At 38.3% G+C, this 24,602-nt stretch overlaps 1 protein-coding gene across 4 annotated transcripts in view; it reads right to left on the bottom strand.

Annotated features, from left to right (window-relative positions):
• Positions 1–1,456: 1,456 nt before the first annotated feature.
• LOC118214216 (ephrin type-A receptor 7-like) overlaps positions 1,457–24,602 on the bottom strand; it is an 84,141-nt gene continuing 60,995 nt past the window's right edge. Inside the window, exons 7-17 of one of the 4 annotated variants that reach the window (XM_035393968.1) lie at positions 21,721–21,796; positions 20,251–20,359; positions 18,369–18,424; positions 15,539–15,664; positions 14,072–14,257; positions 13,482–13,543; positions 12,493–12,702; positions 12,052–12,276; positions 8,553–8,746; positions 6,865–7,020; positions 1,457–5,957 (exon numbers count right to left, since the gene is read on the bottom strand). In XM_035393968.1, the coding sequence (XP_035249859.1) occupies positions 5,843–5,957; positions 6,865–7,020; positions 8,553–8,746; positions 12,052–12,276; positions 12,493–12,702; positions 13,482–13,543; positions 14,072–14,257; positions 15,539–15,664; positions 18,369–18,424; positions 20,251–20,359; positions 21,721–21,796 (1,515 nt within the window). In that variant the 3' untranslated portion in view covers positions 1,457–5,842. Of the gene's footprint in view, positions 5,958–6,864; positions 7,021–8,552; positions 8,747–12,051; positions 12,277–12,492; positions 12,703–13,481; positions 13,544–14,071; positions 14,258–15,538; positions 15,665–18,368; positions 18,425–20,250; positions 20,360–21,720; positions 21,890–24,602 lie in introns of all 4 variants that reach the window. The other 3 variants (XM_035393947.1, XM_035393956.1, XM_035393978.1) reach the window with 3 other exon arrangements.

Consider the following 24,602-nt stretch of genomic DNA (forward strand, 5'->3'; position numbering starts at 1 on the left):
GGTCAGGACCTTTGTGAGTTGTCGGGAATATGAGAGACCCTGCATTGCTTAGCATCCTTGTGCTCACATGTTTTACAGCAAAAAAGGAGCTTTGTTTATTAATTCCTGAGATGTTATTAGATTATAATCGTTTGATGGCTATTATGAACACCCATCCATCCTTCCCATCTACCGCCCCCCGCCCCCCCCAGCCCCCCCAAAACAAAAAAAAGAAAAAAGTTCAATTAAATAAAACTCTGATTCCCTGGCATTGCTGACTAAAATAGCTTAACTAAAGTTATACAATATACTGTAGAAAGGAGTGCTGCAAAGCCTCCATGTATTTCATCTTTTCAGCGGGTGAGAAAAAAAATACACAAAAAGCTTTTATATTTACTTGTATTTTGTAATTAACTTCCACCTTTATAAAAATAGAATAGTTGGCCGGCATGTGCAATACAGATGACTACTACTTATCTGGAAGGTCATATAGCATTGTTTGGCAAGCTGTTTTCAATAAAGGTAAGAACAGAACTGACACTTCCGTGTGCCTGTATATGGCCTGTAACATAGTTAAATGCCCATTTAGGTAGTTTTGTTCTTGTTTGTATAACTTAATTTAATGTTCAATAGGGTAGCTGACAATTTGCCAGTTGAATCTGCACTCTTTGCGCTTGCTGTATCTTTTGTGACTCTACTTTCTTCCTCTAGGGAATTGCAGCACTTGAATCCCTGATCTTTGCACTTGTGCTTGTATCGTAAGTTGATCTGGATAAGAGTGCCTGCTAAAGGCCACTAAAGTAAGTAAAGTAAGAACTAGACAGCCCTTTTTCAAAACTCGGATTCTCTTATTCAACATGAAGACAGGCCTTATTGTACACTATACCTAACCTTGCCTTACATTTACAACACAGAGAGGCAGCCAACTATTATGTGAAACATAGAAATGCATAGCTGGGCATTGAAATTCCATCTACCACATGCAAAATGCATTGTTAATATTCTTTCATGGTTAATATAATGAACATCCTTGATAAAGGGATAACCTATATAAATCTGGTTTTTGTTCAGAGCTGGAAGATTTAACTTAATCCAATTTATTTCTGCTCTGCTAGAAGTCTAAAAAATGTTTTCTAATGACATACTTTCCCACTCCAGTACAGCAGCTCGATACTGCAGAGGTGCACCTGAACCCACACATTCAAACTCTCTCTCACACACACACACGTACGTACGCACACACACACACACGCATACACATACCTGACCTGTGCAGTACATGGTCATTGTATGATCAACCAGAACAATTATTATTATTATTATTATTATTATTATTATTATTATTATTATTATTATTAGTAGTAGTAGTAGTAGTAGTAGTAGTAGTAGTATCTGCATTTTTTTGGAAGACTGACAAAACGACCAGTTGAAGCTACAGTGAGGTTATATGATTTAATCTATCAAGTATGTATGTATGTATCACAGAAACTCAGTAGTTGAATGAGAGTTGAATGTGAGCTTCTGAAAAATACCACTTCACAAACCTTTCTCTATCTTTACGTCAATAGGATAACAGATTCAATTATAAAACCAGTTTTGCAGAGAATGCATTATATTTCCAAAATATATATTTACAACATATTACAAAGACTGCAGGGCAAATGGATATCTAAGGAACAAGAAATTACATGGCAGAAGTTTTTACAGTGGATGAAAAGAGAAACTACCCGGTGAGATTATTGTACAGAAATATAAATAACTGATACACATTGCTGTACATTGAAAGTACAATTGAAATAGAATAAAAGCACCCTGATGGATATACTGACCCTAAATGAGAAATAATAAAACTGTGATGGAAATACTCTCCTAAAAGTGGGATAGAAAAATATAGTGCAATTTCAATGTATTACTCAGTACAGAGCAATGTGCTCATAAAAACAAAGCAAAATCAAAAAGCAAATATAAATACAATTTACAAATTTTTACATTTGGGCAAATGTATACAAACATTCCTCCCACAGGTGCTTTAAAACAACTCATGACGCTTAATCCTTTAGATTTGTCTGCAAGTGGCTTGCATCCACAGTTTGTCAACAGCCAGACTTAAACTAACAAACAACAATGTCATTAATTCTATGTTGATTTTAACAAAAGCAAACAAATGTTACTTTGAACTTTTTTGTTTGTCATCCACTTCAGAAATTGAATATATTATATCTAACACCTTTAGGTGTAGGTACAATAGTAAAGAGAACTACAATTTCAATAAATGCAACATTGATGAAAAAGCAACATTCTGGCCTTTTTAGTTGTTCATTACAGACAGTGAACACATAAAGGGTCAGCTTATAGGTTCTGTATTATCTAAGATCACATACGATAAAGAGGAGGCATTCACGTTCAGTATGCACTGCAGACCAGCAACAGATGCCAAACTGCAGTTCATGGTAATATTTTTCACCACAATGTTCCAATTTCCTGGAGCTAGACATTATTTTTGTATCCAGTGATTACACAGGAACTTGCTTTCCTAACTTCCCATCACAAAAATCATTCATTCTCTTATTTTTTCTGTGTCTTGAAACATAACCCAGCCTCATGCTCTACCAATTTTCTGGTTTTCCCACTGGGAACCAGCTTGCTCCATGTCATTGTTATGTTACTGCTTTATACAGGCAGAGCCAAAATACCAAGACTGTTTACAGAACTGAATTGATTCTGTCAATGTTTACCTTAACTTTGATTCGCAGCCACAAAAAATTGTTCCTCATTTTATTCGCAAACACAGTTTGGCGAGTACATTTTTGTGACCCAAACTGATGGGGGTTTCTGATTCCATGCCTATATACGTATGTGCTATATTCCACGCCTCTGTATATGCATGTGTTATCAAGTTATGAAAACCCAATTTTAGAATTTTAGTTCCTCACAAATCTGTACAGCAGATATCCATACACAGGGCTGGTGACAGAGTAAAGGCATTCAGAGTGATCTACTGCATCTGTAATACAGCTGATTCTGGGATTGACGAATCTTAAGTGAAAAGAAGCATTAATCAGTCAATGGCATCAGTCAATACCCTGACATCCGGCCCCATGCGAGGTGGGAGGCAACAAGCAAAGGTGGCATCATTCCCACTGTGTGCGCTGCTCTGGATACCACTAACTTAGGCTTTCACTTGCACAGCTTGTCGCTGTGGCTCCCAGCCTTTGGTGCGGATGGCCTGCTGTGAGGACTTAGAAGTAGCAGCAGGAGAGCTGGGTGTTTCAGTGCTCACTGATGTAGCTATAAGGGGGCTTGATTTAACAAAAATGATAAAGGTGGTGAAAAATGCAGACGTTTAAATTTTGACAGGCAGATAACATGAAAGCATAAACCAGTATCCTGTACTATTACCACCTAATAGCAAGCCCACTTTCAAAAGAGTTGATTCAAGAAAGAGGTGAAGTGAAAGCCTTCATCCGACTTTATTATTATTATTATTATTATTATTATTAAGAACTACCATTTCAGACACACATTCACTCAATTATCAGTTATAATGTTTCAAAACTACTACATTTTGATAGTATTTTAATACTATTCTTTTCACATCGGAGAGCCTCTGATCACAAACCAGCCATTAAATGCAGAATTACTAATAAACTGAGAACTATTATGTACTTGGAAATATTAATAAACACAGCTAGGAAATAGGTAATAAACTTTCAAATGGATTTCCATGATTTTGTTAAAAAGTTATTTTCCGAACCATGCTTCCGATGTTCAGATTTAATTTTAAGTTTTCGTCATATTAAATTTGTATTTTTATATAATACAGTTTCATACTTTCTGACCAAAGTGATATTAAAACAACCTTCAGGGAAATTTTATTACCGGTTTACCACCACCAGCGGTAGTCTGTGCCATCTCAGACAAAATATTTAAATAATTGAACCATGCCTTCTCCAATTCCCTTATGAAATTCCCCTTCTTCCTTTGTAAATAATGACTCACTCCCATGTTCAGAAATGAAACTGAATAATATCACTGAAAAATGTGTTATGCACAACTCTGGCATATTTATAATAAAAAAATGAATGTTTAAAAAGGATTTATTAAATAATTCACAAGAGTAAATCAGATCAAAATCAGTAACATGGTCTCAAAATAATAAAATAATGAATTATTTGGTCACATCCATTTAACTTGCTTTCTGTGTGTTTACTAACAACGTTCTATTTGGCAATATACACACTTAATATGCATGTTGCAATGTATTCCTCCTTTAAAGTTAAAAACTCCATATTTAAAGTCAGTAATGAACATAAACTGCAAGGCAATATCTTACAATTCTAAAATAATAATAATAATAATAATAATAATAATAATAATAATAATAATAATATTCACATTAATCTGATATGCAATCTGAACAGCGATAGCACCAGTGCATTGGATTTAAGAACTGAAGCACTTACATAGAGTAGACTGTTCTTTATTTTTTTCCCCATTATTTTACCCTGGTCATAGGAAACAGAACTTAGAAAAAGAATATGTGGTTCTCTGCTGGATGTTTCAGCCAAGCAATCACCTGGCTAGATCGAGAAGATAAATAAACAATCGCATGCTCTCTCTAGGCAATCTACCACTTGAAAATGCCTTTGTGTTCTCTTTTAAACAGAAGTGACAGGAATTGTCAAAATATATAAACTCCCTAGATAGCACTTTGACAGGAAATTAATTCAGTTTGAACTTATTATTGGTCAGCGGAGTCATGGTTAACTAATTTCCATAGGTATTTGATTTATCATTGGGTTGGTGATGATTATTTATTTACCCAGTAATGAAGCAACTGTAGCAGTTCATACAAAAATCCTCATATAAAATAAGAATGGATTTAGTTTTTTCATCTGTGGGGCATCCTTTTTAAATTACATTTGTAATTTGGAAAGCTATTGATGAGGTTATTTGTCAAGAGGGGCTTTCATTCATGTTGCTGTTTTGCATATACATTGGAACATTTCACAATTCAGGTTGCTGAAGTTGACACTTTGTGTGTTCATGTCTGCATACATCACACCTTGCACCTTACACTACCCAGATAATTTTATTTCATGAACCACTCTATTTTGCCGGACGTTGTCTGATCCATGCTGCATCAGTTAGCGAAGAGTTAAACCATGAAACTTCAGATCAGATTGCTAAAACATATAGTAGTCCAACAGAACATGAGCATTGTTGCCTGTTTTTCCATGTTGACTCTGATACTACTTTCCATTATGTAATTTTACCCTGTTTTGCGCACATTAATATATATATACTGTATTTAAAATTGAATAATGAATATGGTTCTGTATAGCATACCACAGAATTGTTATTAAAAAAAAAAATAAAAAAAAACACTACAAAAAGTGCTGAAATCACAACTCCAAGGAAATATGTTTTTTTTTTTTCTCCCGACAAGCAATCTGTGTATGAGGAACCCAAATTTATAGGGACAAAAATCAAACCTTACAATATGAAAGGAACAAAGCAAAAACAATTTTAGAGCAATCTTTCCAGATGCCCCATCTTGTTTTTGAATCCCATTTAAGAGTTCCTCTGAGCTTAAGAAATCTCATACGGTGAAGTCTTTTCGTCTTTTTCTTCAGGGAGTCGCAGAAAAATTTGCTCCCATATTCACTCCAGCGAGGACGAACAACCGAACTGTTTTTTTCCCCCGTATATTCGAGAGGGGTAGATGTTGAAAACCAACACATTTGTTTCTTTCATTTGTTCGCTCTTTTGTTTTATTTCGATGTTTATCTGCGGTTGCGCCTCTGTTTTTGTCCAGTCAGTAAGTCTGCTCTTCCTGTTGTGGGCGGGGCTCGGTCGGCAGTCAAACCTGGATGCCAGCATTGTGAAGATGCATCATCTGTGCCCTCATACACTGGATGCTGCACATGATCTTCCTCTGATGGCCCACTAAGGTGATCCCCAAGCTCATAACGTCCCTAGGAGAGACCACAACCTGGTCATTAATCACTGCGCCAGACCACACGGAGCCAAAATGTAATAGATTTATAGGCCGAGTTAAACCTACAGAATAATACCGCTCATTAATTAACCATCTACCCACTCCTATTAACAGTCCACATTTGTTTAGTTAAAGCATGTTGCCAGATAAGATTTAAATGCTTTGGCTTGAAACCCCTGGAATATTGCCAAGCAAAAACAGTTCTGTTTTCACAAATTCATTGCCACGGCTTGTTTTCTCAAAGCTTGGGTTTGAAGAGAGAGGGTATACTGCTATAAATACTTCTTTCTGGAAATAACCAGCTTAAAACTGGTTTTGCACACTGTATGCACACTGTAATACACACGGCAGCAATGCTCAACTATTGTGTACACTGTTTGTACATGAGACAAATAATACATACATAAAACATAACTGAAATAAACATGGATGTAAACACAGGAGATATTATTATCGATTGAACCTGATAATACAGCAGTTACTTCAAATTAATAAGAGGCTGCTTAAAGGTCAATGACAGTTATGCCGAATTTTATAAGTTAGCAGTGCATTTCTTCTGCAGAAAATGGCATTTCATTCAAGCTATAAAACTAACTCTAGTGATGGGAGTGGATCCCAAAATGGATGATACCTAATTCATGAATCCTATGAATCAATCGCGAAGACTTACAAACACACTGATTTGTTCAGATGAGACAGTCACTGATGATAGCTTCACCCACCATGTAGTTTTTAGAACACTGGCGAGACACTGACGCTTGAGACAAGCGACATAGCATGTCCACACAGACTGCTGTTTGAACAATTAAATTAATCAAAGTGTTAGAAGCCTATGAGTTCTGGGTACGTATCCGCACGGGTTAGACGACAGACAGGTTGCTTACTCAGCAGTCATCCTCGCCACAGAGCCAAATGAGCTGTACCCTGCCGCCGTGAAGTTCTCTTTGTATCTTTCCATTTTAATGGCTTCCAACCAATCTTCCACAGAATGGAACGTGGCAAAGTCTGGTGTGTTTGGATCTAAAAGGGGGCTAATCGCCCTGGGGACAGAGGGAGGGAAATTCAATCGTTTACATGTTTTTTTTTTTCCATATATATTAAAGTTCACAACAAGCAGACAGCAAGATTGTTAAAAAAATAAAATAATTCACAATATTTCATGCCACATACTTCCAAACTGTTTCAAGTTTAGATGTATAGGATTTTTTTAATGTTACAAATAAGTGACAATTGGAAACTACGAGCACTTCTAGAAATAAAGTATAGAATGACAAATTCCTTTTATTACAGCATTAACTTTGAAACATTTAATTTGGCTATTCGGGCTATTGGGCTACTTCAGAAAATCTTGGCATTATTAGTAAGGAGTTTTGAATCAATGATTTTAATATGATAGCAAACCATTATATATTTAAAAAAAAGCATTTCCAAAAGAAAGTTAAAAAAAAAAGTTAAAAAAAAACAAACAAAAAAAACAGGCATTGATTTTTATGAAAATGTTAAAAAGCCTTTGTGTGGCTTCCACCAATGCATTTTGGCACAACTTGCCTTCATCAAGGTGTATGAAGGGAAAGTTGTGCTGAAATGTGCTGATGATAAATAAGCCTTGTTTTCATAAAAAGGGGTGCCCTGTTTACCTTTGTTTTATTTCCTTTTGGTCATTCTTTTGAACAGAACCTCGTTTTTGAGACTTTTATAAGGTAGCTTTATAAGGTACAAAAGAAGCCTTTTAATAAGTTTTACCGCTCACAATAACATACAAAATGTTTTACTGGAAATACTAAACCCAAAGCTTACTTTTTCTTGGATTCTCAGTGTAAGGCAGACAGAAAATAGGTTTTGTTTGAAAATATGTCACTGTGGTTTCCAAGAAACTTTAAAGTCACAGGAACTTATTGCATAAGTTGATTTAAAAGTTCAGTTGACCATAAAACCATAGAGGAAGCTTTAGTTTATTGATTTCCCTTGGATTTATCACTCATCTCTTAACCCTGGATAAATCAACAGGACACAGGCTGCCAGGTTGGTCACCCAGCTAATGTAGTTATGAAAGACAAAAATGTTTTTATTAATGTGCACAACACAACGATTATCTTAACTCTCCACACCTCAATAATAAATATCTTAGAATTGCAGTTAAATTACTGCTAGCACCCAGGAAACAAAGGAAAATAATTAAATGTGTTGTCAATGCTAGGCAGAGTAGACATCCTCTTTTCCCAAGATATTTCTTCTTTTTGGGACTGAAAATATCTGTCCCATGGAATTTATAAATTCCATTCCAACATTTGAAATGTCTGGTTAGGTTTTGCTCATTCCATAGATCGTACATAAACAAACACATAGCCTATAGCCTATGTTGATAACACAAGCCCACCCTTGTCCTCTTTTATTGAAATACATGATCCCCCATTCAATGCACATGAAGGCACATGCAATTCTTAAAATTTTAGCTTGGTGATCTCTAGATTGACCAAGCTATATTTGTGAGGAACACGGCAAGCACTAGCATTCAATTGTGAGTCAAGGTTACGGATGAATGTTGATCGGCTCCACACCAAAATTCCCTCACCTTGTGCATGTCCCTACTGGGGTTTTCAATGTGTTGGGATTCCGAATCATTTTATCCAGGACATTAACTATCTGATCAAACTTTGGCCGTTCTGCCCTGTCTTTTTGCCAGCAGTCCAGCATCAGTTGGTGTAGACCAGGGGGACAGTCCATTGGTGCAGGGAGACGGTAGCCTTCTTCGATTGCCTTTATCACCTAAATGAGTTGAGAAAACACACAGTTAGGCCTTGTCATTGCATGTAACAATGCACATTGAACAGTAGGCTCAGTTTCAACAAATAATTGCTTTTTTTTTCAATAATTAGCATGGGAAAAATAAGTAGACTACCCAATCGTACTGCTTGTTTGCTAGCTTATTAAAAATAATCTCCAGCACAAGGTCAGGTCCATGCACTCAAATTAGGGAAGCCAGAGAAACAGCAGCGGGTAAATATCTTTGCATGAAGACATAATTAGTCCAACGAGCAAATGTCCTTGTCTATAGAAGCAGTGGAGCACTGGTGTAATTAATTAATCTTCCAGGAGGGTTCCCCCCCCAGACAGTGGCATGAGTGTTTATTTTATGTTACTTTATCCCTTGTGATTCAACAGCACAGAAAAATATGGAAAATGGAAAAATGATGAAAGCAAATCACAAGGATAATTGTCTGTGCTATAACTGCAACAAACATGGCGGTATCCCTCAACTCTCAAGCGCAATATTTTATAACTCAGGGTTCTGTTGATGATTGCAATAAATGTCAAACATACACTTTTCACACATGGACTAATTACACCATGTTAGTGCAGACTAAAATAAATAAATGTTGTCACCTAATTTGACATGCTTGAACGCAGGCCTTATGTTCTTGTAATTTCTAAATGTTCTTTTTTCAAGATTAAGACTACTGAAACAGGATATCTGCAGTTTCCTGAATCCTGTGAATTTTTACATTCCAGTCACTTGCGCCTTTGAGAAAAGTACTTAACCTGAGTTGCTTCAGTAAAGAAGGCCAGTTGCTTAAATGCATAATAAGTACAGTCTGAGCCATTCAAGTCAGTACAGATAAGGGGTCTCTCCTAAGATAGATAACATAACAAAAAGCACATCACACATTTAGTTACTGCACTCATGAAACTTGGACAGGGCCAAACTAGCAGAGTCACTTTCAAATGTCAGTGTAATGGAGGTCATGGAAATGTTAATCTGCCACAGTTTATCTTAAACTAATACAATAGAGCTGCCGCTCTCACTGCAAATTTTACAAGCCACACTGAGTTTGTGAGAATACAGATCTCCACTGAATATTCATTCAATTTACATTGTTAAAACTTGTGGCAAGATTACATTTTAGTCTCATCGCAATAATTTCTGAGACAATTTCCTAAAATTTCCCATGAAATTTTTAGAATTATATTAAATATTTCACAAATAATCCTTAAAATACAGAAGCACATTATGGTCCATACACAAAGATTGACACGATCTCATACCATAGAGATGACTGGAGTAACTTTTAATAACTCAATGGTGGCCACACTGTAGTTTAAACGGTGCCTTCATTTTCTTCCTAAAATCTGGCAGATTTTATATATATATAACAGATATATATGGTTCTTGAGATTAAGACCAAGACCTCTACTGGGGACAAAAAATAATCTCTGGGAATTAATCTCTGTTTTAGGAAGGTACTGAACAACAACTACTGGAAGAAGCACTGGTGTAGTGGCTGCAAAATGTGTTCACTTTTTTGTGTTAGTTAATAGTTTCATCTGTGTTCCAACTGCATGCTAATTTTTATATAATTGTCAGTTATATTAAACATCACAATACCTTACTGCTTCCTAGTTACAGGCCTTTGCTACCATTTAAATAAAATACGGTTGTTTTTCATGGGAGTTTGTACTTTGTTCCAACTCAGATCTTAGTTACATTGGGGCCACAAGTTTGTCTCTATAACATAACACACAGGGATTTAAACTTGCATTTCAATTGTCATCCTTTAGGGGTCCCTGTAGGGACTTTAACAGCATGGCCAAGTGACTAATAACACAATTTAGCGGCTAATTGTGACATTTATAAAAACAGTTAATTGGCACAATGCTAGGTGAGAGGCAAAGGAATGTGAACAAGGTTGAAATGTAAAATGCAAACACGATGAAAAACATTGTCTTTGAGTGAATGACTGCAGCAGCTTCTGCCTGGTACACTAAACACATACAGATATGATTTATTTTGCACAACTTACAATTCAACAATAAATCACACAAAGAAGATAACAGCAGACAGACAAGTAAAGACAAACACACATCAATTAAGGTTTGAGATCCACACCAAGGGGGAATCATTTGTCAGCACAGGGAAAGACGTCCGGGATGTCTGGACGTCTGGATGTTATTCAAGTTTTAACAGATGCATTCCAAAATGCAAATATTCCACTGGAAAAGAGTCAGCAATGCCAATTTACGTGACTTTTCTTTCTTTTTCTTTTTTTTAGAAAAAGGAAGGCAAACTGTTTGCTCTCCATTTAAATTATTTCACTTTATTCCTATGCCCAACTACATGCATTTTCTACACAAACGTAATAAATTTCAGGGAAACTCTAACAACTAGACAGCCTCGACAGAATTGCTGGCCGCAAACCACCGCCGAAACACAGCAAAGACAAAAACAATGAACTACCGAAGCGTGAAAATGCTCACGGACTTCGCAGGGAAACACGCAAAGCAGTACAACCCAGATCAACTCAAATATAAGCCATGTTTTTGTCACCCAGCTCAAAGATTACTTAATGCTTTCAGGATTTTTGATCCCAAGCAAGGATGCAGACTCAACATTATTACTCTCCTACTATTCCAAGTTTTGATGATCTCAGCTGGGTATTTACAAATTATATGCGTAAGAGAACTTCCATTCAGTGTCATCAAGAAAATTCTTGGATACAGCTAAAATAAATATCTCTGAAAAGATACTGAAATAGATAGATACTGAAAGATACTGCAAGCTGTCTTATACCTGCACTAAGGAAGCAACTGAACGCACCTGACAGAAACACCTGTGACACCATTTGTCCCAAACATGACGCTGTGATATGGGGAGACTATGCTTAAGGAGTGCTGTAATTTCTACATGGTTAAACCAAAATGTATGAAAATGGCCTTAAATGAAATCTGTGAATGTGCGCCCAACATGTGAATTGTTTGATTGCAAATCTAAAATTGTGGAGTAGAGCCAAATCAATAAAAAATATGGCTTTGTCCCAAACATTATGAAACTCCCTGTATATATACTGTATTTACAATGACATAGATATATGAAGCACTTATGAGAAAATGTATAGTGACAAACTGGTGGCCTTGATCACATGCAGTTGGATGAGACGTTCTATCACCTGACATCTAGCCAATCAGCTGCTAGGGCTGTGGATCTTGAAGACCAGGAGTGGATACCTCAGTACAATTACTGCCAACATGAAAATACATTCTAGCAGTCTAGTATATTTGATATTTTAGGAACTCACGTCTTGATTGGCCATGTCCCAGTATGGTCTCTCCCCATAGGACATGACCTCCCACATAACAATACCATAACTCCATGCATCACTCGAAGATGTGAACTTGCGGTGCTGGATGGCTTCAGGTGCCATCCACCTCACTGGTAATTTCCCACCCTGCTCATTGAGTTGGACGTTATTCGACGGAGTGAAGATCAGGCTCATTATGTCTTGAATTTTTCCCTGAAACATCAGTTTTGGAGAATAAAAAACCTTGAATGTAGTGTCAGCAAATTCACAATGAGCCTGCAGCAAATTAACAATGACACACACGCTCTGAATATTAAGGAGGTTTTTGAATATACCCTACTTTACTCATGTTTTGGGTATTTGAATTTGAGTTCTATGTATGCTTCCAAAGTAGGCTTTCAACAGAGATGCCAGCATGGAGAAGACTGATTTACTCACTGTTGTTGCGTAGACAGCATCGGGACCATCGTCCGTTGGTCTAGACAGCTTGAAGTCAGACACTTTGCACATAAGGTTGCTGTTGACAAGAACGTTACGAGCGGCCAAATCTCCGTGGACGTAGCCCATGTCAGAGAGGTATCTCATCCCTGCCGCGACACCTCTGAGCATTCCTACCAACTGGATGACTGTAAACTGACCGTCATGTTTCTGTGGAGGGAGAGAAAGCAACCATGTACAAGGAATCAACCACATTGGTCTACGTCGTGTTGCATTACACCCAGGAGCAGCAGTGTTCAGGTACTATTTCTTCATTGTGTCAACTTTCCTTTATGTGTTGCGCCTGAAATTAAACCTAAAACTCAAATTTCATATAATTATGGCACTGTACACACCTACCCTAACCACATACTAGTCTTTCAATTGCTTTATGCAGTATTTTATGACTACATTTAAAATATTTGTCCCGAGTGTAGTGACATGCACCACAGCCCAGCCCACCAGGGGTGGAGCTTAATAGGCCACATCCTCCCCTCGGGTGAGAGGGTTAAATGTAGCTGGGATGCTCCTATCTTATAAAACAAAAGTTACTCTGGTGAGTGGTGCCTGTGGTCTGCCTGCAAAGACTACACATACATTGGAAGCAGAGACTATGGCCCTCAGCTGGTGGACAGCAGAGTGCAAAAGAGGAGAGCTAGCAGCATGTTTTTTTAAGGGCGTGTGCTAGTATTCAACTCCCAAATTGGGAGGGACACTACAGGGTTGACACAGGCTGTTGACACAACGCAAAAACATTGACACAAAAAAATCTGGGATAAAGGACTCTAGTCTCCACATTTAACCTGGCATGGCGGATATCAAGCTGTGTGGATAAAGTTTTACAACGTGAGCTTTTTACTCACCGTGGCTAAAGATGCGCGGCAAGCAAATAAATAATAAGGAATGTGTTTAAAAAATAGTTACTTTGTTTCATTGATGGAAGCACTCACTCTAAGAAATGAATCCAATGCTCCATTCTCCATATATTCTATCACAACCATGACTGGTTTACCTGAAAGAAGAAGAATAATATCTGATGGATTCAAAAAGGTACTGTTGGTCAAGACACCCTTATAAACTGCCAGTGCTACCTGCATCTCTCTACATGAATGTAGTAACCGTGTTCAAATAACTTGTGCTACTATGTAGGCATGCAACATACTTACACACATATAGTATATACTCATAAAATACATGAGATGTGTTTATGTATATGCACTGAACTGAAGCAAACATGGAGCTTAATACTTCATCTGGAGTGACAAACAGCATGCCTAAGCAATGAAATATGAGCCAAATACACAACAAATAGATATGTATTTGATATTACTTGCCTTGCCTATTAAAATATCAATTACCTAACATCTTTGGTTTGATCTACTCAGCCCTTGCATGTTCAAAGTAATGAAGATATGGCAGAAGATGTTACAACCAGAACAAGCAGGAAAAGATCAAGGGAAACCTCTAAGGATAATCCTTCTGTCTTGCCGTAGACTGTGTGTGTTCTTGTTTTCTGGAAGGAGATGCACACCATCCTTACCCCGGGTTACGACTCCTTCCAGGCGGAGCACGTTGGGATGATCAAACTGTCCCATGATGCTTGCCTCTGACAGGAAGTCACGTCTCTGCTTCTCCGTGTGACCTACTTTCAAAGTCTTGATGGCCACAGGTGTGTCTCTCTTCCCCGGAAGCTTCAGGCAGCCACTGCACACTTCCCCAAACTCCCCTGCCAGAGGGAGGATCAGGAATACTTTATCCCTGAGAAAACTCAGTTCTTCAGCCAAACTAAGTCCGCACAAACCAGGTTCAAACACACGGCGTACTGTAAAGCTAACTCAAGATATCATTTAAGCATAGTTCCAATGTAAAAAAAAATGTTTGAATCATAAATCTAAATTAACAAATACATGAAAAACCCACAGCCACATGAAAATAGTTTTGATGTATGATGCAGCTTTAAAAAGTTAATGATACGGAAAGAAAGATGAGAGCTTTATGCTTGACAAATGGATCAGTGCGACCGAACATTTCATCTTCAATTATAGTGTGTGGGATTTGTCAAAAGCGTTTTGTTTATGGAAGAGAGGGAGCAGTGTTGTCAACTTAGTTAGTCACAAAACCTATTGACATTTGGAGCAAGAATAATTTGCCATTTCTCCTTATCAAATTACCTACAGAAAAATCAATTAAGGGGCTGTTGGGTAGCTAAAATTGTTATGGCACCATTTCAGGTTTCAGTGTGTGGATGGAACCCACTCTCTTGTATCAAATCCAGATTGTGGCAGTGCCAACCGGGGGCCATTAGCCGATTGACCAGAGGGGTTGTTGGTGCATGATGAGATGTCATCCCGGCCAACTGAACCCACCTATCCCAGGGCAACGCTACAGACCATAGTGCATCACCATAGGACGGAATGGTTTCAGTCGGCCGGTATTACATCGCATCGTGCAACAGTGGCCTTTCTGGTCGACTGCTGCCTGCCAGTCTACCAGGTAAGCTGCATGTGAAATGTCTTCATCTGACTGATGTCTGTTCAAGCCAGACTTGCGAGCAGTGTTGTGAGGGTGGCTGACAAGAATATGCTTGTCTGCACTCGACCAAAGCAACAGTGGAGATGTGTTGCAGCTTGAGCATGATTTTGGAAATATATAGAAAATTATTTTTAAAGCGTCAACCCAGAAGAAGGTAACATGAACATATAATATATCATGTTGTGGTGTTGTGTACAGACTGTTTTGTACAGATACACATATATATCTTCAATATATGTGTGGCAGAAATGTGTCAGCAGCATGCCCCCCCCCACCTTTCAAAAATGCAGAGCACGTCCTAATATAATTTTGTGTATTGCAAATGTATTTTCCCCCTTTTCTTTGCATTCACTGTAACGTTGAATAGACCGGGAAAATGAATTCCACTCGAGCGGGGCCATATTTTCTGTCAGAGTGATGCATGGGTGTATATTGTAACTTAAACAGGACAAGATTAGAGAAACTGCAAGCTCACCTGTGCCAATTACCCGCTCAATCTTAATGCAGGAAGCATCCAGCTCCCTGGCAAATTGATTGACAGCCGTGTTTGGGTCCTCATAAGTTTCAGGGTCAATGTATGTTTTAGTGGCTGGAAATTTGACTGTAGAATAGGGAAAGAACAATACTGTTAAAATTATGTATGCACATAACACATTATTTTTGACAGGTACACAATTACACCAGGATTGAGATTCAGTGGGAATTACTAAATAGTCTTCAAATTAATATCTTTTGTGTCAACAGTAAAGGTGTGCATCCTGACCCATCCGGGCCAAAAAGTATGCTGGGTTCAGACCGGGTATTGGGTCGTTGTTTAGCTCTGTGACGTGGGGTCAGATTAGGAACCCACACATTTATTAATACAGTACTACCATACCAGCACTTCTACCAGATGTTAACAATGATTAAGAACAATGGCACAAAGCTCCAGTTTTTGTAGTGTATCGTTATGTTGAATTGCAAATTAAAACAGGCATATTTGACTGCACAGAAGCAACAAACCTAGTAATGACTGTTTAACAGAAGGGAAAACGACACTAAAGCTAGCTGACTAGTCTGTTCTGATCAATATGAACAGGGAAAAACCTATTTATGTAATATTTAACAGAAGGGAAAATTACACTAAAACTAGCTTGCGAGCCTGTTCAGATCATTAGAAACATTAAACTATGAATTATTGCTCTATTTTGCAAACTCACACTGAAAGATGGACGTCGCTCCTCTGACTTGATGTCAGGTTTAACAGAAGGATATAAATATTTTAGACAATACACGTGAAAGCTCAAATATGGCTTAATTTGCAAGCTGTGCTTAATGGTACAGTACTAAAACTAGAATTTTTGCCTTGTGACATTGTTGTCAATCATTGTTGACAGCTGGCGATAGCGAAGCCTGTATGGTGTTGTTGGGATGTTATTTCAGCAAGCAAGCTCTATTGAGTTGGGGCTTAAACTACGGCTAGAGTCTGTCGGTCTGGATTGGGTATGGCTGTAAAGATTTCGAGCTTAGGCAGGCTTGGGCCTCAGTTCTGGCCTGATGCACACCTACAGCCAAAATACCTTTTTTTGCCCATCTCAGCACCTCAACAGGAATGATATTGGCATTCATTTTCCTTTAAACCTTTTTTCTATAAAGATAGCTGGAATTTTTATGCTGGCACCACCGACAACACCTGGTGAGGATATTTCAGGCAACCTATCAATGAACAAAACTATATACCCACATTTGTGTTAAAAAAATGTAATTGAATGCAGGAAATTAGCGGTAATATGAACACCTGCAAAAATGGATTGCTCTCACATTTGGATGAGTTTGATGACTCATTATAAATTGCACCCCCCCCCCCCCCTCCCATGTTGATAACACAGATTCACAGGAGTTTAGTATTTATGGTCATTGTGTTTAATGGACCACCGAAGGCTGTGTGAATCACTTTACAATAGGGCTGCCCAACCCTGTTCTAAGAGAACTACTGTCCTATAGGTAGATTCTACCACACATATGATCATACTAATTAACAGCTCAATGAGATCTCTAGCTGTTGAATGAGATGTGCTTTGTTAGGGTTGGAATGAAAATGTTCAGGATGGTAGATCTCCAGGAACAGGACTGGGCAGCTCTGCTTTAAGGAAAGGTAGAAGGAGACAGAGCCAGGACGCCAACTGATCTGGGTACAGCTACACTGCACATCAGGAAACCAGGGAACAATGAACAACACAACATGCGACTGAACTGGGAGCAGGTAAGCTGGGCTTTCTAAAATGTCTGCTGCTGTTCTCTTTTCTATTTCTTATGTTTGCAAAATGTTTGAAAATACAAAACCGTTCATAAAATGAGATAATAAAGGGAAGGTGCCTCCTTTTGTCCTTTTGTGTCATTTTCATGTGGCCCTTATCTTCTCTTGCACCCTAGACAAGGCATTTTCACTCGGTGCATGTCGACAATGTTGCTGAGGTGTTAATTAACAAAAAAAAGGGAAGGGAATTCTAGTTTTATTCTTTCTCATTAATATTCATGAAAGGCAGCAAAAGAACACTGTATAAAATAAGACAAATGACTAACATCAATTAATTTACTTGGTCGAAATTTATAATGCTGGGAAATGCTGCCCAGTTTATAAAACGCATTGGCTAGGATCTGTAAAATCTGAGAGTAGTAAGTGGCCAAAAGCTCCCAAAATCAAGCAGGTGTAAAAACGGTCTGGGGAGATACATGCTTTTAGGGACCTCTTCCTTATATCTGAATATATTTGAGTTAGAACACAGCCCTGAGTCAGGGTTCCATGATTTCTTTATAGATCCAATTTTCATCTCGTATTTTTCTGCCTTTCTCCCAGTTCTGAATGGCCAATCGTACTCTATCGCTTTAAAGTTCTCTGTCAGTTCCGGACAGCATATGCCCTGAAGTGCATGCTGTTACCTGGAGTTTATTTTCACTCCACCGGCTGATTGCTTTGGAGGGGCACACTTAATGTGCAGCTGTTACAGACAGACTGCAGGCACCCCGTGAACCAGAAGAGTTGGTCTTGTAATAAAACAGGACAAACCTGCCAAATAAACCCAACCACCCCCGCACCCCCTCTAGGGAATGCCATGGCCAATCATGGCCTGCCCTGCGGGACTGCCAGTCGAAGTGTGCACTGGTGTGGCCAGGATTTGATATTGGACCACGAAGGGTCTCAATACACTGAAAACCAGTTGGAATCGAAAGCTGTGTGTTATTGGACCATTGCAAAAAGTTGATGAGTAGTGGTACTGTGGCACTGGGAAAGCAATATGTTAGCCGGGATGTGAAGCCATACTCACATTGGAAATAGAGCTCGTCATCCCCATCTTGATCAGCTTTGCTGTACCCACAGTGCCTTTAGAAGGAAACACAAGAACCAGGTCATCTGAAAGCTTCGTTATGGCATCTGTTATATTATTATAGGATGCCACTTTACTATCCGTTTCCAGCAATTATAAATGCTGCTAAATACAGAATTGTTTATTATTATTATTATTATAATTATTATAATTATTATTATCTAATTTTTTTTTTTTTCTAATATTAATTTAGATTTCATCGCATTTTTTTAAAATAGAGTACATCAAGACATCAATAAATATGGTAAATGTTGCCTGGCCAGACACTTGGCACCAATTATCACAGAAGAAAATAGTAAAGGGCTAAAATAGCAAAAGAAGCAGCAAGAAAACCAGACAAGAAAACAAGGCAATAAACAAAGCACTAAAGGAGAAAATTAATCCAGCAAGAGGAGGGACATTAAATAAGTGGGAACGCACGCACACACAGACATGCACACACACATGCACGCACACACGCACACACACATGCACTCATACATTCACACACACACATACATTATATATTTTAAAGGTTTCAAAGCCAGAAAATGTCTCCCGGTTGTCAAAGGAAGGCCTGGCATATGGGTCCTGAAGGTGTGAAAAACAGCACACCCGAGCCGGAGCTTTCACATCAGTAAGCCAGCGCCGTGCCATTAATGGCCTTGTAGCGCGGTCTCTGCTTAACAGGGGAGCCGGTGAACAGTAAAGAACAGGTGATGTGCGCTTTGCATGCCGCACGCGGGCGGGAATTTGTGCAGCTGACACCTGAAGGTCCTTTAACCGCGAGGAGGAACGCTGTCGGGATTTTAGCGGCTGAAGGACCGAAGCCGTTTTTTTAAGCGGGGTGTCGCGCGACGAAAAGCCGCGTTTTTAAAGTTCACCAGGGGACAGCCGTGACCGAGGCCCAGTAACCTTGCTTGGGCGAAGGACGCTTTAAAAAACGTTTTATTTTTTTTAATTTTTATGAGCGATCCAAGGAGACTGGGCTTTATCAAATCAGAACACCCCAGAATCTTTTGCATGTTAGAGCATGCTTTTGTTTTGCCATGGCTGGAATTTGAACATCCATAAAAAAAAAATAATAATAAAAAAAAATATATATATATATATTTAAAAACACAATATAAATGCAAGAGTGTGCTTGATTCTCTCAGTTTGGCAATATTTTACAACTTTGTTTTGGTCATTTTGAATATTTAAGACCTCGTTTTAAAGGCCCTATTCAGCAAAAGCATGATTTTTTTAAACAGGCACAGTATTTGTAGTATGCATTAAGAGCCAAATGCTATAAGTTTAAGCCTATTTTATTCAGTAGAGATTTTTTAAAATTTATATCCAGACAGTACAGATATTATACTCCCCACAATATTTGATATTGGCCATGAACATCTGAACTGGTCTTACACAAGTAGCATGCCAATTTAAACAAACTAGTCACATGTCCATTTAGTGGACTGCCAATCATGAAATTGGCCTTGCAGTGCCAGAATGGACATACAGTGTCAGGCCTCCAGCTTTTGTGTTCAGAAATGACATACTAAACACAAAAAAATAACTGCATACTGAATACTTTGAACTGAATTTAAAGAAGACAGAATCTTTGAAAAATTAATTTTCCCTTTTTTCCCTCCTCAGTTTTGAATCAGAAATTTTCCCTGTCAGGTTACTGTTGTCTCACCTAAACATATTTAATTTATTATGAAGAAGAAGAAGAAGGATCTTTACATTACAGCTGACAAAGTGGCAACATGTTACTATTATTTAGTATTAACTCTTTGGAAACCTGCAGAGTCGAGAGCAAAATATAGGGGAGAGCTAGCAAGAATCCTGCAGATCATACCTTCTCCCAATGATGAACCCGAACACCATGAACACCAGGATTATGGTTCCCGCCACAGCCACCACAGCGATGATGATGACCGGGTTCTGTTCGCCAGAGACCGCGGCAGCTGGGGAGAGGTACACAAAACCGAGCAAAATGAGGTCCCTGCGACCACAAGAAGGAAATAACCACCCAAATGTTAATGGCCAAACATCTACAGTCATCTTTCTGGTAGTAAAACACTCTATTCATAAGGGTGTCAAACACCATTATAAATAACACTTAGACAGTAAATAAATCTGGATTCAATCAACATTTGTCCTTTTAAAGGTGCAGTATGCAAGCTTTCTTTCAAGTGGCAACAGATGAACTGGATTAAAACTTTAGAATACAACTGACATGATGGACATATTTGGAAATCACACAGAGTATTATTTGGTAAATTCCCCATGCTGGTCCTGGTAGAGAGAGTGAGTGATACATCTGCAGCAACCAGACAGCCTGTATCTTGTTGTAATCCAGAGGAAGGATTGCAGGCCACAGACTTAAGAGAATGGCAGCATCAACTGCTTAGCAATTCAGGAAAAATGTGAAATCTTACTCCCGGTAACATATGAGACCTTTTTAATCTTTCTTATCAGAGTTTTAACTTTTTCCCACAAAATGTTGCTAAAACATGCTCAAAGTTGGTAGAAGTCACTAAATGACATCATACAGTACACTAATTTTCATATTATCGAATCATCACATGCTCATTTGCATATGAAAATGTGCGTCGCACAGGTGGACGGTCGACTGTAGCTTCTCTCTGAACTCACTAACCAGACACTTAATAACCAGTGACATACAGAGCCAAATTAAGCACAGGGAAGACTGCAGACCCATCAAGCAGTGTTGATGACTGTTCTCCAAGAAAGTTAATGCCTACTGAAAAAGTAGCTAAATTTGTTGCTAGGCTTTTTGAAATAAAAAAGTTGGCAAGCGAAAGAGTCACCAGGTTGGCTCACTTCTAGAAATGTCATTCACAATTATGTCACTTTGCTGATAAACATAACAATTTAAAACGTGAACTTGGAGGACATGTACATGCTTTCTCCTAATGTATTTAATCATTTTATAGTTACATATTTGTCATGGTCATTTACTGATCATCTGATTGAAAAGAGTTGCATACTGCATCTTTAACTCAAAATTAAAACAAGTCTTTATAACAAAATCTAAAAACCAATAATTAGTTGCTGAACAGATTAAAAAAGACACAGCAAAAACACTCAGGATTTAACCCTCCAACCCCTGAGAAAGCCACTCCCTGTCCCCTCCTGCTTACTGGGGTAAATCCAGCACAGAAAACATGAATATCCAATCATATGTCACTATGTTGATTACAGAAATGCTGATATGGATGAGTATACCCGTGTTAAATATTCATGGTTGGAGAGGCAACAGACCAATTAACCAATCAGAGAGCACTTTGGGGGGGAGGGGTACCTGTGGCCTCATCCTGAGTGGTGACTTCTAAACTGGGGCCGTATGCGCCGAACCCCGCCGCCGTGACCGCGCGGATCTGAAACACATAAGCCGTGCTTGGCTTAAGGTCGTTCACTGTAGCCAAGGTTGACTCTGATTTCACAGTGGAATAAATGCCATCCTTTTGATCCTTTCCAAAAGAAAAGAGAGTTAGATGCAGTGATATCGTCGCCATGCTACTTTTAAAATAAAAAAAAAACAACAACAACAAACAAATAAAATAAAACAAAAACTTTTACAGCTTCACAAAATACATGAACATTAGAATGTCTTCACAAAACAGTTCTTCACTAAACAGAACATTCAGGGTGTGGGGTTTATGAAGCAACTCTCTGGCCTTTTCTACTCAGAAATGGGACCATAAAATCAACTAAAATTGCAGACAGAGTGACAGAGAGAAGAATATTATTCAGCTTTCACTTCCCACCCTCTCCTCCCATCAAAAGAAGCCCATCCATAAAATCTGGCACGACATACATAGGGTGGAAGCAGCATTGTGCTACTCTGAGAACCTGTGAATACATTTCATTCTGCAGATGACATGTAGCATGTCTGTAGTATTGATTTTGTTGTTATTTTCCCATCCAAGCCCAAAAGGAATGGCAGAACTTGTTTACAGTGACACTTTGCATGTTCCCACTGTTACAGCTGGACAGATTACTGCTACGTACAACCCAAAGACTGCTCCTGTGGGACCCTTCAAGGAGATCCACCAGTCTCATTTATCAAGAGTGCATGTGCACACATTTCATTCAGAGCGGTCCAAATACACAGATTCCATTCTAAACTCTGAATGCGAACAAATTCCACTCTGAGCGGTGCAAAATGCGCAAATATCATTCCCAATCATGCACATATGCAAATTTGATTCAAAAAGCATGCCTGCGTGCCAGTTTATAAACCAAAGATGTACATATCATCTGCTAAATTATGTGCGTGCACACATATCATTGGAAAGTCCATACATGCAAATTTCATTCAAAATAATCTTTATGCGGCCATGGAATTCTAAACATTTGAGCGGGCAAGTCTGCAAAGGAAAATGCACAGGAGTCAATGGTAGATGGGGGACCTTAACCAAAGGTGTGGTAGGAAAAATTTGGATAACTTGTACAGCAGTCAACTGAAAATAGGAGGTGTCCATGAGAAATAGTTTAGGGGATGGATTTGAAAGCATCTGGCAATACAATTGTTTCCCCTTTACTTGCTTTCAGAGAAAGGCTTCATTTGCTTTGATTTTTGTTTTAAGCCAATGTGGCAGATAAACCTCATAAATTAATGAACATTTCACTTTTTGCCCCTGGCACAAAGGTGGGTCGCATTACAACTTTCAAAGATAATGAACCAACAAGCAGCTCTTCCACTTGCAAAAAAGAAGTGTTGGAGTAGCACTACTGCTATTTCCCATTCTGAACACAGGTCATTCGTTAGACCATGTTTGTTGATAAATCCCATAAGATTCAATGAGCCTAATGTTAATCTGATTTGCAATGAAATTTGGATATTTCTGTCTCATCAAAATGATTCAGCCAGTTTCTTTTTGTGAACAAAAAAACACTTGCATTGAATTCTGGTCTATGATTCTGTCATGGTTTGTTTATGAAACTTCTTGTATTAACAACTCACATACAGTACTGTACCTTTGTGATGCAATTTACATCATGTATGGTTTACCCATATATATGCGACTACTAACTGTCTCTTACCAGAAGCGCATGCACACATATGCAGCAGGTTATATAAACTGGGATTAAACATTATGGTCTTAACTCACTGAAGTGGTTCCAATTCTTTAGCCCAAAGAAAGGGCTTAGCTGGTCACAGCTGCATCCCATCTCCACAGTGTATAAAGGTACATTCCTATATTGGGCTCTAATGTTCTTTAAAAATCATTAGGGAAACAGAAATCATTGTAGGTTAAAAATCATTAGACGCCTTCATCTTTGCAGACAGCACCTCACTGTCACTGCTAAGTGTGACAGCTGAGGGGAAGGTTTCTCCCATCATCCTCTTGTGTGCCAGTTTTCAACAACTAACTTCATTACACACGTATGCTGGAATACATTTTTTCAAATGCAAGTGTTTTTTTTTTTCCCACAAACTAACCAAAGTAATCTCAGAAAACTGTCCTTGTGAAGAAAAAAATGAAAATGAAATGAAAACGTGCATTCATTTTAAAGTCAAAGACTGCTGAGGTCCTGCTGGATTCTCTTTTTTTTCAAACACCTGGTTTAAGGGAGAAAAGTTCCTCCCTCATTTCAATGCATTGCAGAATAAAATAAGAGCACTCCAGAATAAAATAAGAGCATGTGCAAGGTTGGTAAATGAGGCCCCCAGAGTACAGGGCATAGTGAAGAAGGCTCTAACAGATTGTGATCCTTGCCTGTATCTAATGGTAAAGTGTCTTGGTTTGTGTTTGTTCGTGAGTGTGATGTTCTTTGGGCTGGTTGCAACAGACAGTAGTCCCATTCGCTATTACAAATGTGGATAAAAAAGAAACAGGTTCACAAAAATAAAAACTGACATTTTTATCTTAGAACTGTTGAATGAAAAAAAAACTTCAAGTACTACATGAAAAAAACTAAATATAATGGTTTTAGGAGAAAGGTCAAGGGAAGGTGCTAGTTTTGACGTTTCAAACAGAAAATAAATATTGTGTAGGCCACTGAGATAGTGAATTCTTTTTTATGCCCTATTAAACATTGTCTCTGTGGTTCCTTCTCAGCTGTTGACTTTTATTCTGAAAAGCCAACCGTTAAAAGAAGTGTCCTCCATAACACACACTTCGTTGCACACAAAGAAACCCACATACTCATAAGCACATGCAGTCCCCGAAGCACAGG

Source organism: Anguilla anguilla, chromosome 1, assembly GCF_013347855.1.
Source record: "Anguilla anguilla isolate fAngAng1 chromosome 1, fAngAng1.pri, whole genome shotgun sequence".
NCBI lineage: Eukaryota > Metazoa > Chordata > Actinopteri > Anguilliformes > Anguillidae > Anguilla > Anguilla anguilla.